The following is a 10338-nucleotide window of genomic DNA, read 5'->3' as shown; positions in this document are numbered from 1 at the left end:
AACAGGAAAGAAGGGGAGGGAGGGGGGCGCATGCGATTTACATTCTTATTATTTGTTTGTCTGTGTCCCCCCCTCCCGTATTGAGAATGTGTGCCCCCCCCCCTTATGCCCAGACTTGTGGTGTCACTTTCTGCATTGCAGAGCAAATCTATCAAGCATGGCCCATACCAATGGATAAAAAAAAGAAAAGCTTTTTCTATGTGTGTGTTGGGAAGGGAATGAGAGGAGGAAAACTACGCGCGCGAGCGTGTGTGTGTGTGTGTGGGGGGGGGGGGGGGGGGGGGTGGCCGCAGCCATGCCCAGAATTACATCAGATTGCATTGCTTAAAAATTAAATGCTTGTGGTGAGGGTGGAAATCAGTGAGTGAAGATGAGATGGCGTATGGTTAATGTCCTAACAGTTGCTTGGGAAACCGAAAATGAAGATAGTATCAATTAAAAAAAGGGCGAAAGCCATTTTATTCTTTTACATCTTGCAATATATTCAGGAGCTTTTTCTAATGAGGTGATGAAATGCTAACATGCGGCATGCTAACCAAAGTCAAACATTTTTAAAGCAAATTATGTGAGCAAAGAAGGAAGGGAGTAAGGGAGGGAGGGAGGGATGAAGGCAATATGGACGAGTAAGTTGTGGGATGGTTTGAAGAAAACAACACAGAAAAGACGTGAAGGAAGCAATGTGTAAGAAATGGAGGAATCAAAGAAAAGAGTGGGTGCAAGGAAGAAGGGATGAAGGTGAGAATAACTGGAGGGTGAAAGAAATGTGGGTGGCTTGAAAGAGGGATGAAATGTTAAGATGCATGAAAGAACGGTAGGAAGGAGGGCGCAAGAATGAGGGAAGGAAGTGAGGAATGATGGGAGGAATCAAAGAAGGGGAGGAAAGAAAAGAAATAGGAAAGAAGGAAAGTTGGTTATGCGTGTTATGACTACCGGTGGCCACTGGGAGGTCGCTGTCGCTCGTGTAACGTCGAAAATGCGACAAATACGTCCGGCAGCAAACTACAGAAGAAGAACGAGCAGCTGGCAACAGTCGAAGGAAACGGACTGCCTCGTCTCGTCTGGTCGTGTACGTGTTTATTTGGCCTATTTTTGCTCTTATTGCCATTATTTTCCTGCTCAAAGTTTGGCCTTTCAATTCGGTCGCTCACAAATTAGCCGTGACGTGATTCAATGAAGAGAGATTGTCAACATGACCTGTATTCAGGATCGCCTTCAGTTATCCTCAAGTCTCCACGTCCAACCACAGTGACTTTGTACCCATTTAAATACTGATAAACTGAGTGAACATCAAATTCGAATAGAACTCAACTGTCATTAAATGTATGCACTCAGGAACAACAACACGTGACATGACCTCGGCATCCCAGGCGAGGCAGAAACTCCAGGGCCTTGTGAACAAGAACATGAGGATCCGCATGACTGACGGCCGCACCTTGGTTGGCCTTTTCCTTTGCACGGACCGGGACTGTAACATCATCCTCGGCTCGGCCCAGGAGTTCCTCAAATCCAAAGGTGAGCGTGACGTGACGCCACGCCACGCGTCAAGTCAATTCATCACTCTTATTTATTCATTGGCTGTGCCTTCTTGTTTTTACTTTTTGTCTTGTTTGCTTGTTTGTATATTGTGGACTAAGTCTTGTCACCGTGGGATAGTGGGTAACGTCATTTCGATCTCTTTGTGTGTCTTGACATGTGAAGAAATTGACAATCAAGCAGACTTTTGACTGTTTGACTTTGAAGTAAGGCTGCCGGGCATTTGAATGATTCTTTTTTTTTTTCCTTTCTTTGCTCTTCTTTTAAGATACTTTTTCCCAGGGGGAACCCCGAGTTCTTGGCCTGGCCATGATACCGGGTCACCATGTGGTGTCCATCGAGGCCGAAGCGGACATTCTGGACGACACGCGAGGCTTCGGAGTGAACCACTAGGGAATGGACTATGAAGAATGGACTTTTGTTTTGAAATGAAATCTAAATTATTCGCATTCTGCAAGTCTCGGAGGAAGAATTGTCAGGCAGTACATCTTTTACGCTGCCCTGTAATTGGGTGGCAACCAGTCCAGGGTGTAAGCCAAGCCATCGGTCTGGGATTGGCTTCAACTCGCTCGCTCTTTATATACACGACACATACGTCATTAAACTTTTCTTTTCTTTTAATGTAGTTCAGCTCTGCATCAGACTGACAACTGAAAATGCAAGGACACAAACTCAATAAATAACAGGCTCTCTTCCGCAAATGACTTTTTTTGTTTTCCGATTGAAGTACAGCACTACCGTCAACTTTGAGGTTTTTCAGGTGTTTCCGCCGCCCGCACAGCATACGTTTGGCAGTACTTTCAAGCGTCAGTCGTATTCCTAAGACTTACGGAGCTGTAGTTGAGAATATAGTGCTTCCGTTTTGGAAATAAAAGTGCAGATTTGGAAACACTCATTTCAGCAGTCAGTTGTCCATTTTGGACAATTGATGACATCGGTCTTTGAGCAAATTGGTTTAAAAAGAATTCATGGTAATAATGGCACATGAAACAACCAAAAACCTGCGGACATTTTGTTCAGAAAGGAAAAGTCCTCACCGTGACGCGGCACAGAGTTGTCCCCTACTGGAACTTGAAGTGGAAGCTGCCTCCTGACTCAAAAGGGTTGAAGGGGAAAGGCCAGGCGTGGCCATTGTGTCCTCCGCCGCCGCCGCCATGCTGCTGCTGCTGATTCTCCGGATCCAATGGATCCTCGCCGCTGTCAAATTTCTGCCTCATTTCTGAAAACAGGAGGATGGATCGTCTTTTTTAATTGCTTTGGAACAACAGTCATGCATCCCTGGTTCACGGTTCCAATGAACCGCAAAGTATTCCAGTGAGGAATAGCGACCGCTTAGGTGGATGCGAAGAAAAAAAAGAACGCTGCCCTCGGTCGGTCGGTCGGTCGGTCACGCAGCCAAAGCGAGTTCACGGGGAATTATTCAAAGGGGTTTCCCCGACCTGGGTCGGTGAGGACTTCCTTGGCCGACGCAATGTCGATGAACTTCCTTTCGGCCTCCTTCTTCTCGGCCTCCGACTGGAAGTTGTCGGGGTGCCACTGCTGCGCCAGCTTCCTGTAGGCCTTGATGATCTCCTGCTTGCTGGCCGCCCTGAGAAGAGCGCCCAAAAAGTCAACGACCACCGCGTCGCTCTAAATGTGACATCCTCCTCTGCAATCAACTTTCATGTAAGGCTTTTTTTTTCCCCCCCCAGGCAGCTATAAATCCGGCGTTTATTTCAAAGCAATGGCACGTTGAAAAATAAATCGATACCGTCCGACTCCGAGAATCTTGTAGTAGTCTCTCTTGCGGGAGATCTTGAGCAGCTTCCGGGCTCGCTCCAGCCCTTCTCGGATGTCGTCGCTGTCGCCGTCAAACTCCTGCGCCTCTTGGTAGTCCTCCACGGCTAGGGCGGATGTTCCGAGTGAACGACAGCGCCACCGTGCGGGCAGGGTAGGTCGCAGGTGGGGCGGGGCCGGGCGGGGCCTACCTTTCTCGTAGTCCTGGTTGAGGATGAAGGCCTCGGCGCGGTGGCGGAGGACTTTGGCGTCGCGAGGGTCCCTCCGGTGCGCCTCGGAGCACGTGTCGATGGCCTCCGTGGCCGACTTGGCCTGTGAAAGAGCACGCGGCTCAAACGCCGACGCTAATTTCGGACAAACGACGAGCAATCGCCGGCGAAATGTCGACGCGCATTGCGCCTATTGTCCACTTGGCCCCGTCCAAATCATTTCAAAGCAAGCACTTTATGATTTTGTGGGGTACACCTCCCCGCCGTTGACTTGCCAGTACTTGTGACCCAAAAGTGGCCACTCGTGTTATCATATTTGATATTTCCACTCACGGCAACGGCGTTTGCTCACATATTCAAAGGAGCGATTTCGGCATCCATTCCTTCGCAAACACCGGGTTGAAATGTGCTAACTTGCCTTTTCCGGTGAGCGCACTGCACTGGACCTTTTTCGCCCCTGGGCTGAAATGACACCACATTGTTTTCAAACTCTAAAGGGGGTCCATTCCACTCAACTCGATTCGATTGAATCGGGCTCAGCGTTACATAGCCAAAGCCAAGGTATCGGAATTTCCCGCAATTCAACTTTGATTGATTTCATTTAGCTCTGATCCGCCTCACCTTAAACCCGTTTAACGGAACGTTGTTGTTGTTTGTTTTTTTACCTGATCCATTCATTAAAAGAAGGAAGGAGATTATAAAAAAAAAAAAAACAACAACAATGAATCGCCACACAGAAAAACGGCAAGACGGTGTCCGACCTTGACGAGACAGAAGCAGATCCTCTCCTTGGCCAGGTTGGAGTATTGCGGCACGTGTGGCTCTGCCTTCATCACGCCCTCGTACTTTTCAATCGCCTCGCGGTACCTGGAGGCCGGCCGGCCGGCCAGCCAGCCAGCGGGCGGAGGTCAGAATAAAGCGGGGCCTCGGGCGCTGACCCGACAGCGGCAGGAGCCCCTCTCACGGTACCCCACCTTTCCGCCTGGACGAGCTCCTCGGCCGAGTCCAGTTGCTTGCTGAGCTTCTTGGCTTGCTTGTAGTGGGCCAGGCAATTCTTGTCGTCCTGGTCCAGCTTCAGACACTCTCGGACTTGGCTGCGGCGTGGGCAAGACGAGTGTGAGCGGGGCGGACGGAAGACAGGAACGGCGCGGCGCGGCGCGGCACGGCGCGGCGTGCGGCGCAGGAATCCTCCCTCGCTCACTTAAGAGACTCGTGGTGCTCCCCCAGGCTGTAATGCAGCAGGCTGAGCTTGAGGAAAGCGGCGCGGTTGTCGCTCCGCAGCCGGGTGGCCGGCGCCAGGTCCTGGATGGCCTTCTGCGGCTCCCCGGTGCGGAGGTAGCAGTCGGCGCGCAGCTCTCGCATCTCGGGATCCCAGGGCGAGATCTAGCCAGGAGGTGGGCCATCATCCCAACAAATCAACACTCAGCACCCGGATTCCGGCTTACCTCAATGATTCGCTCCAGCACCGAGACGGCGGCGCCGTAGTTGCCCCGGTGGTACGCCGCCCGGGCGTCCTCCTGCAGCTCCTCCAGCTCTCGGGCTCTCGCCAGCCGCTCCCGTGCGTCGGCGTGCTCCGGAGTTGGCCGGAGCTGCCCGGCGGAAAAAAAAAACGATCGCTGCAACAGTCGCGTGGATTTGAGGCCGAGCAAAACCCCGCCTCTGCGCTCACCACCGCTTCAAAGTCTCGGCGGGCCTCCTGCGCGTGGCCTTGTTTCAGAAGGATGTTGCCCCTCTGCAGCCGGGCCTGGGGAAAGCACAGAAGGACGGCAAAGAAAATGGAAGTCGTGTGACACAAACAAAGCCAGCCCAGCCAGTGCATGACATTCGTTGAGTTCTACTGATTTTTTTTTTTTTTTTTTTTTTCTCTCACAGCGAGGAAGTCAGGCTTGAGCTGGATGGCCCTGGTCAGGTCGGGGAGGGCCGATCGGGACTTGCCCATGGCCAGGAACACGGCGCCGCGTTTGTAGTACGTCAAGTAGTTTTTCGAATCCACTTCTAGACACATCGGGATATGCCGTCTGTAAATCTCACGTTCAAACTTCGAGAATCAAGTACATTCCACAGTGTTTCACATCGGCTGGCTTCATGGACAAGCCATATAAATTCACCTCAAATTCAACATGGCTCAAAACATTCTTAACATTTGCACATTCTTGAAGACATTGAATGAGTGATAAGGGGGAGCTTACCGACCTACAGCAGAGTGGTAATGGGACAAGGCTTCAGCCAGCTGACCAGCTGCCAGAAGTTTGCGACCCATCTCCAGGTGATGCTCAATCTCGCCGCGAGTTGCCCCCAAGACGCCTGGAAGACAAAGTCGTCGTCGTCGTCGTCTTTTGAGACAGAAAAAAAGGGGGGTCCCGGCACACACAATCCGACGACACTTACCGTCCAGCTGTAGGTCCAAAATGACACAGAGCAGGGACAAGGAGCACACGACTCCACCGAGTCCAGTCAAACGTCCCCAGTCCATACCCGGCAGTGGTTTAGTGACAAACGAAGAAGCACCTCAACGTCGAAATCATTGAAAGGCCATTCTGCAGTTGAAGCCTTCTTTTAGCGAGACGAGCCCGGTGTATTTACGGACCGGACCGGACCGGGCCGTGCCGTCCGTGTTGAAGTTCCGTGTAGAAAACATCGCTCGTGGATGAAAAGGTTCCCTCGGAAAACTTGGTGCAATTTTCCGCATGTACCACAAAAAAAATAGTTTGAATATTAAAAAAATACTCATTTGTGGTGCTTTTCCACTGAAGCGAGGACAGAATTGGCTCACACACGCAAGAAAAAGAAAACAAAACAAAAAATTCCCACCTAGTATTGGGCGACCCCGCCCTCCACACATGATTGGTCCACGCGGCAGCACATCCGCATCTGGTTCGAGACGCAGCCCCCGCTCATTGGACTACAGCTGCACGTGGCGGAAACAACGACGTACGCACGCACGCACGCACGCACGCCAAGAAATTGCGGCCCGAAGAAATTCAAGTATGCCGAGAAATGTAAACAATTTGATTGCTTCTCTACTTCAAAGTGTTCAACAATCCAACATTCCTTGTTGTTTCTTGTCACTGATACACTTGCTCTTATTTGTTGTGGTAAGACTCCAACGATAAAATGACTCAAAAGAGTGTTCATCATGTACGGTACACGTTTATTGCGCGTAATTGTAAAATATGTTGGAAAAAGTGCAAAAATCAAATCATAGTAATTGTATAGTACATGTGAATATTTGACATGAACAAACAATCGGGTACAAAATGTGGCAACAAAACAATGACGACCATATCATTATTGAGTACAAAAAGATTTCATTTAAACGTACGCATTTCGGCCATAAGTGCTGGCAGCCACACTTCTGGTCCGGGCCGGTCCCGAATAGACAGTACCCCTGCTTTGATGAGGCAAAGGGCTGCAGAATTCAGAAGGCGCATATCAATATGAAATAAGGTCACTTTTCGGTCGTGAAGCGAGACGCCGACACTTACTACTTTCCTTCCGAGCCCATCCGGCAGGAGCACATTAAGCACGCCCCCCCGGCGATGGCGAGCACGGCCGAGCACCACCCGATGTACAGCCCCTCGCCGATTTCATACCTGCGACCACAGGGACACGAGGGTCAGGACGGACGGGCGGCCGTGCGGGCGGGCGGGCGAGCGGCTGTGCTTCCCGTGTATGCCGCCTCCTTCTCACCTTGTACCCGGAAAAAATGGGTCGAAGAATTCCTGGGTGATGTTGAAGGCGTACCAGGACACTGCCACCATTGTGCACAAACCTATAAAAAATAAAGAAATAAATTCATCACTAACCTATTAAAAATAAACACAATCACTAACCTATTAAAAATAACAAAACACAAATATCATTGTGCACAAACCTATGATTTTTTTTATATCACTAACCTATTAAAAATAAACATGTAATAAATTCATCACTAACCTATTCAAAATAATAAAACACAAATATCATTCGCGAAACAGAAGATGCTGAGCAAAGTCCAAAACCTGACACACTTTCGAGAAAAACTGCATTATGGTATTTTTCCTATTTTGCCAATTTGATGACGCCCTTCCATATTTGTCTAACCCTTTTCAAAGTGAGCAAAATGTTCCTTATAATCGTTTCCCCCTCTGATGATATTTCTAGCCCACAGCAATTGAGCATCAACTTGTAGTATTGGCACGCTATTTCAACAAGACAATGCCACCACTGTGCACAAAAGACAGCGGGTGTCAAACTCGTCCAAAGTCCGACAGGACAGAAAGAATTGATTTTTACAAGTCGTAAAACACCTCCTTTATTATCTTTACGGTGTTTTATGGCGGACGTGCTCGATGATGCTGCTTTTCTTGGCCGCTCACCCTGTAGCGGTGATTACAATTTCTTTTCATGAGTTAAAAAAAGGTCGCTCGCCTCCAAGCATTTATCGGGATTGAAATATTAATTCCAAAATGGAAAAAAAAAAAAAAAAAAAAGACGAGCAAGCAAGAACGTAAATGATCTAAATGTAACAGGCACGTAGAAAATCCATCTAAAACAAAATGTGGCGGACGGCTGACGAACGCTTACAATGGAGCCCTGGCACAAATTCGTCAAAGAATGAATCCACCTCAAAACCATTTTCTACAGATGCCAACAAAGCATTACCCTTGACATACGTAGGAGCACAATGACACGCAAGATAACGGCCAAAGAACCGCTTTGTCGAAGCCGCCGTAGGTGTCAAACCCGCGGCACGGGGGCCAGATACGGCCCGCCAAGAAACAATTGTGGCTCGACTTCATGTGCCGACACTAAAATTTGTTTTCGGATATTGCTCGCGATTTTTGACACATTCATCTTTTTCGAACATTTGAACAGTTTTGACTCGTGTCTGATTTCAAAGCGAGTTATTTATCCGTTTGTTGCGTCGCTTATACTGGATTATACCGGAATTAGGCGTTGACAGTCATAATGGCCTCCCCAAAGAAAACGACGAGTGCGGTCTCAGCGAAACCGCTCAACGCAGTTCCTCGGCGGCCCAGACATTTTTATTTCTCGTCGCAAACACGCGCGCGTCTGGGCTCAGTCGATCTCATCAAGTTGGTGCTCAGCCACCGTCTCAAAGGTCGTCGTTTTGGCCAACCTTTTTCTTGTTTCTCTTAGCCCGACTCCTGGAACGATGCTATGCCCGGTGAGCAGCGCACAACTGACTGTTTTGTAGATCAGTCCATCCATTTGAATTTGTCAATATTCAGGATCAAACCCGGGTCAGGTCGGTCTCATTGCAATTTTGGTGCTGGGCGCACGCGTGGAGGGGCGCCCGCGTGGAGAGGCGCGGCACTACCTTGCAGGATGAAAAGCACGCCGGCGGCGCCCGCGATCCGACCCTTGAGCACGTAGTTGTCGCCGGCCGCCTTGGAGCACTGCACGCCCACCAGGGCCGCCGCCAGGCCGAAGGCGCCCATCACCACTGACGTGATCATCAGGGCGCGGGACGCCTGGATGTAACCTGGTCGGTCGGGGTACAACGGATGCGTGGCCAGGTTACAAACAACAACAACAACAGAAGAAGAAAAAGAAGACGTAAGCGCCAGCTCGGCTCCCACTTGCCGTTCAACGCCAGCAGGGACGGGAATTCCCGGCAGTTGTGGACGCCCGTGGAGTCGGTGGCACAGGACATCCAGAGGTTCTCGTAGATGGTGGAGGTGGTGATGACGTTGCCGTCCACCGTGGACGTCTTCCAGTAGCGGTTGGGCAGCGCCACCCCGACCATCACCCAGCCCAGAAAGCCCAGAATCAGGGCCACCACTTCCACGGTCGGATCCATGCTTGTCTATCCCCGGCCCCACCCGCCCACCCTCAACGTCAAAAAGCGGCGAGCAGGGAGCCACGCGGGTAAAGCAAATCAACGCATGGGCCGCGACGGCTCGAACGGGGGAGAAGCGCTGGCCAAATATGACGGCTTGCCAAAGACGTGGATTTTTATCACCTGCACTCTCCGCCCACTCGGACGCAGGCAGGCAGGCAGGCAGGCAGGCAGGCGGGCGGGCGGGCGGGCGGGCGGGCGGGCAGGCAGGCAGGCAGGCAGGCAGGCAGGCAGGCAGGCAGGCAGGCAGGCAGGCAGGCAGGCAGGCAGGCAGGCAGGCAGGCAGGCAGGCAGGCAGGCAGGCAGGCAGGCAGCCACGCACGCGTATCTGCTAGCGCTCAACACCCCGAAACATAGCAGGTGTTTATCAGCTCATGCAGAGTCCAATGGTCACACGAGCATCAAGCTTTATGCCCTTCAAAAAAAACAATGCGTGGTGGGAGGACGGGAAAAGGGTGAACAATAATCATCGCGATAAAGCAGGAAGACCAAATCATGGAGTCTAATTCAAACGTGTAAAGCAGAACAATGAGAACCAACATCTGGCTTTTTAGGTGTCAAAGTCGAGGCCCCGGGGGGCAGATACGCCCCCCTCCCGCCATATCGTGTGATGTGCCCCGCCAAGACAAACTGACTTTGTGTCATGGCTAAAATGACTAATTGTCTTCACTTTCTCAAAATAGAGACTTTGCTAGCAAGTTTTTATGACCATTTATTCTTTTCAAATATTGAAATAGTTTTTACTCGTCTCTGATCAGAAGGCTAGTATGTATTTAGAAGACATTGACAGTCGTAACGGCCCTCCGAAGGTAACTACGACTACGATGCGAAAACGACTTTGACACCGCTGCAGTTTTTTTCCCCAGCTGCAACGAAGACAGACGAATACGGGGCGGCGAGCGTCTCAGAGACGATTTGAGGCGTGTCCGTACAATTCCAGGCCATTGCGGAATGGCTTCTGTTCATCAAACCATC

The 10338-nt window shown here is 50.6% G+C and overlaps 3 protein-coding genes across 5 annotated transcripts in view; 1 reads left to right on the top strand and 2 right to left on the bottom strand.

The window, feature by feature from the left end:
* The first annotated feature begins 644 nt into the window (after window positions 1-644).
* Window positions 645-2234, top strand: naa38 (N-alpha-acetyltransferase 38, NatC auxiliary subunit). Its single transcript, XM_049758097.2, has 3 exons — window positions 645-1066; window positions 1333-1512; window positions 1802-2234. The coding sequence occupies exons 2-3, from the start codon at window positions 1350-1352 to the stop codon at window positions 1924-1926; spliced, it is 288 nt and encodes a 95-aa protein (XP_049614054.1). The 5' UTR covers window positions 645-1066; window positions 1333-1349; the 3' UTR covers window positions 1927-2234.
* Window positions 2133-6330, bottom strand: dnajc3b (DnaJ (Hsp40) homolog, subfamily C, member 3b). Of its 3 annotated transcripts, XM_049757950.2 has the most exons (13): window positions 5907-6330; window positions 5712-5822; window positions 5389-5513; window positions 5188-5262; window positions 4964-5107; window positions 4720-4901; window positions 4493-4612; window positions 4280-4385; window positions 3937-3980; window positions 3501-3621; window positions 3284-3416; window positions 2973-3121; window positions 2605-2752 (listed from the first exon to the last, which is right to left on the bottom strand). In XM_049757950.2, exons 1-13 carry the CDS (start codon window positions 5989-5991, stop codon window positions 2747-2749), a joined length of 1401 nt encoding a protein of 466 aa, XP_049613907.1. In that variant the 5' UTR covers window positions 5992-6330; the 3' UTR covers window positions 2605-2746. The 3 variants fall into 3 exon arrangements, with proteins under 3 accessions (XP_049613897.1, XP_049613916.1, XP_049613907.1); XM_049757940.2 differs by lacking the exon at window positions 3937-3980 and having other exon boundaries at window positions 2133-2752; window positions 5907-6327; XM_049757959.1 differs by lacking the exon at window positions 3937-3980 and having other exon boundaries at window positions 2133-2752; window positions 5708-5822; window positions 5907-5923.
* Window positions 6331-6648: 318 nt separating this feature from the next.
* The window catches only part of cldn15a (claudin 15a), a 5164-nt gene continuing 1474 nt past the window's right edge, over window positions 6649-10338 (bottom strand). Inside the window, exons 1-5 of the mRNA XM_049737118.2 lie at window positions 9108-10338; window positions 8842-9006; window positions 7209-7290; window positions 7004-7111; window positions 6649-6927 (exon numbers count right to left, since the gene is read on the bottom strand). The exon at window positions 9108-10338 is cut by the window's right edge and continues 1474 nt beyond it. Of these exons, the coding sequence (XP_049593075.1) occupies window positions 6831-6927; window positions 7004-7111; window positions 7209-7290; window positions 8842-9006; window positions 9108-9324 (669 nt within the window). The 5' untranslated portion in view covers window positions 9325-10338 and the 3' untranslated portion in view covers window positions 6649-6830. The remainder of the gene's footprint in view (window positions 6928-7003; window positions 7112-7208; window positions 7291-8841; window positions 9007-9107) is intronic.

The sequence above is a fragment of the Syngnathus scovelli genome, chromosome 1, assembly GCF_024217435.2.
Source record: "Syngnathus scovelli strain Florida chromosome 1, RoL_Ssco_1.2, whole genome shotgun sequence".
NCBI classification, from domain to species: Eukaryota; Metazoa; Chordata; class Actinopteri; order Syngnathiformes; family Syngnathidae; genus Syngnathus; species Syngnathus scovelli.
The sequence above is the reverse complement of the archived record's forward strand: the minus strand, read 5'-3'. Positions and strand labels throughout refer to the sequence as shown.

What these genes read in the sequence shown, in the direction of transcription:
- naa38 (XM_049758097.2), top strand. Translation starts at nt 1,350, where the DNA reads ATGACCTCGGCATCCCAGGCGAGGCAGAAACTCCAGGGCCTTGTGAAC. An exon ending in GGAGTTCCTCAAATCCAAAG is followed by an intron (nt 1,513 to 1,801) that starts GTGAGCGTGACG and finishes TCTTCTTTTAAG; the next exon opens with ATACTTTTTCCCAGGGGGAA.
- dnajc3b (XM_049757940.2), bottom strand. Translation starts at nt 5,991, where the DNA reads ATGGACTGGGGACGTTTGACTGGACTCGGTGGAGTCGTGTGCTCCTTG. An exon ending in TCAAGCCTGACTTCCTCGCT is followed by an intron (nt 5,263 to 5,388) that starts GTGAGAGAAAAA and finishes TGCTTTCCCCAG; the next exon opens with GCCCGGCTGCAGAGGGGCAA. An exon ending in GGAAGTCCTCACCGACCCAG is followed by an intron (nt 2,753 to 2,972) that starts GTCGGGGAAACC and finishes TCCTGTTTTCAG; the next exon opens with AAATGAGGCAGAAATTTGAC.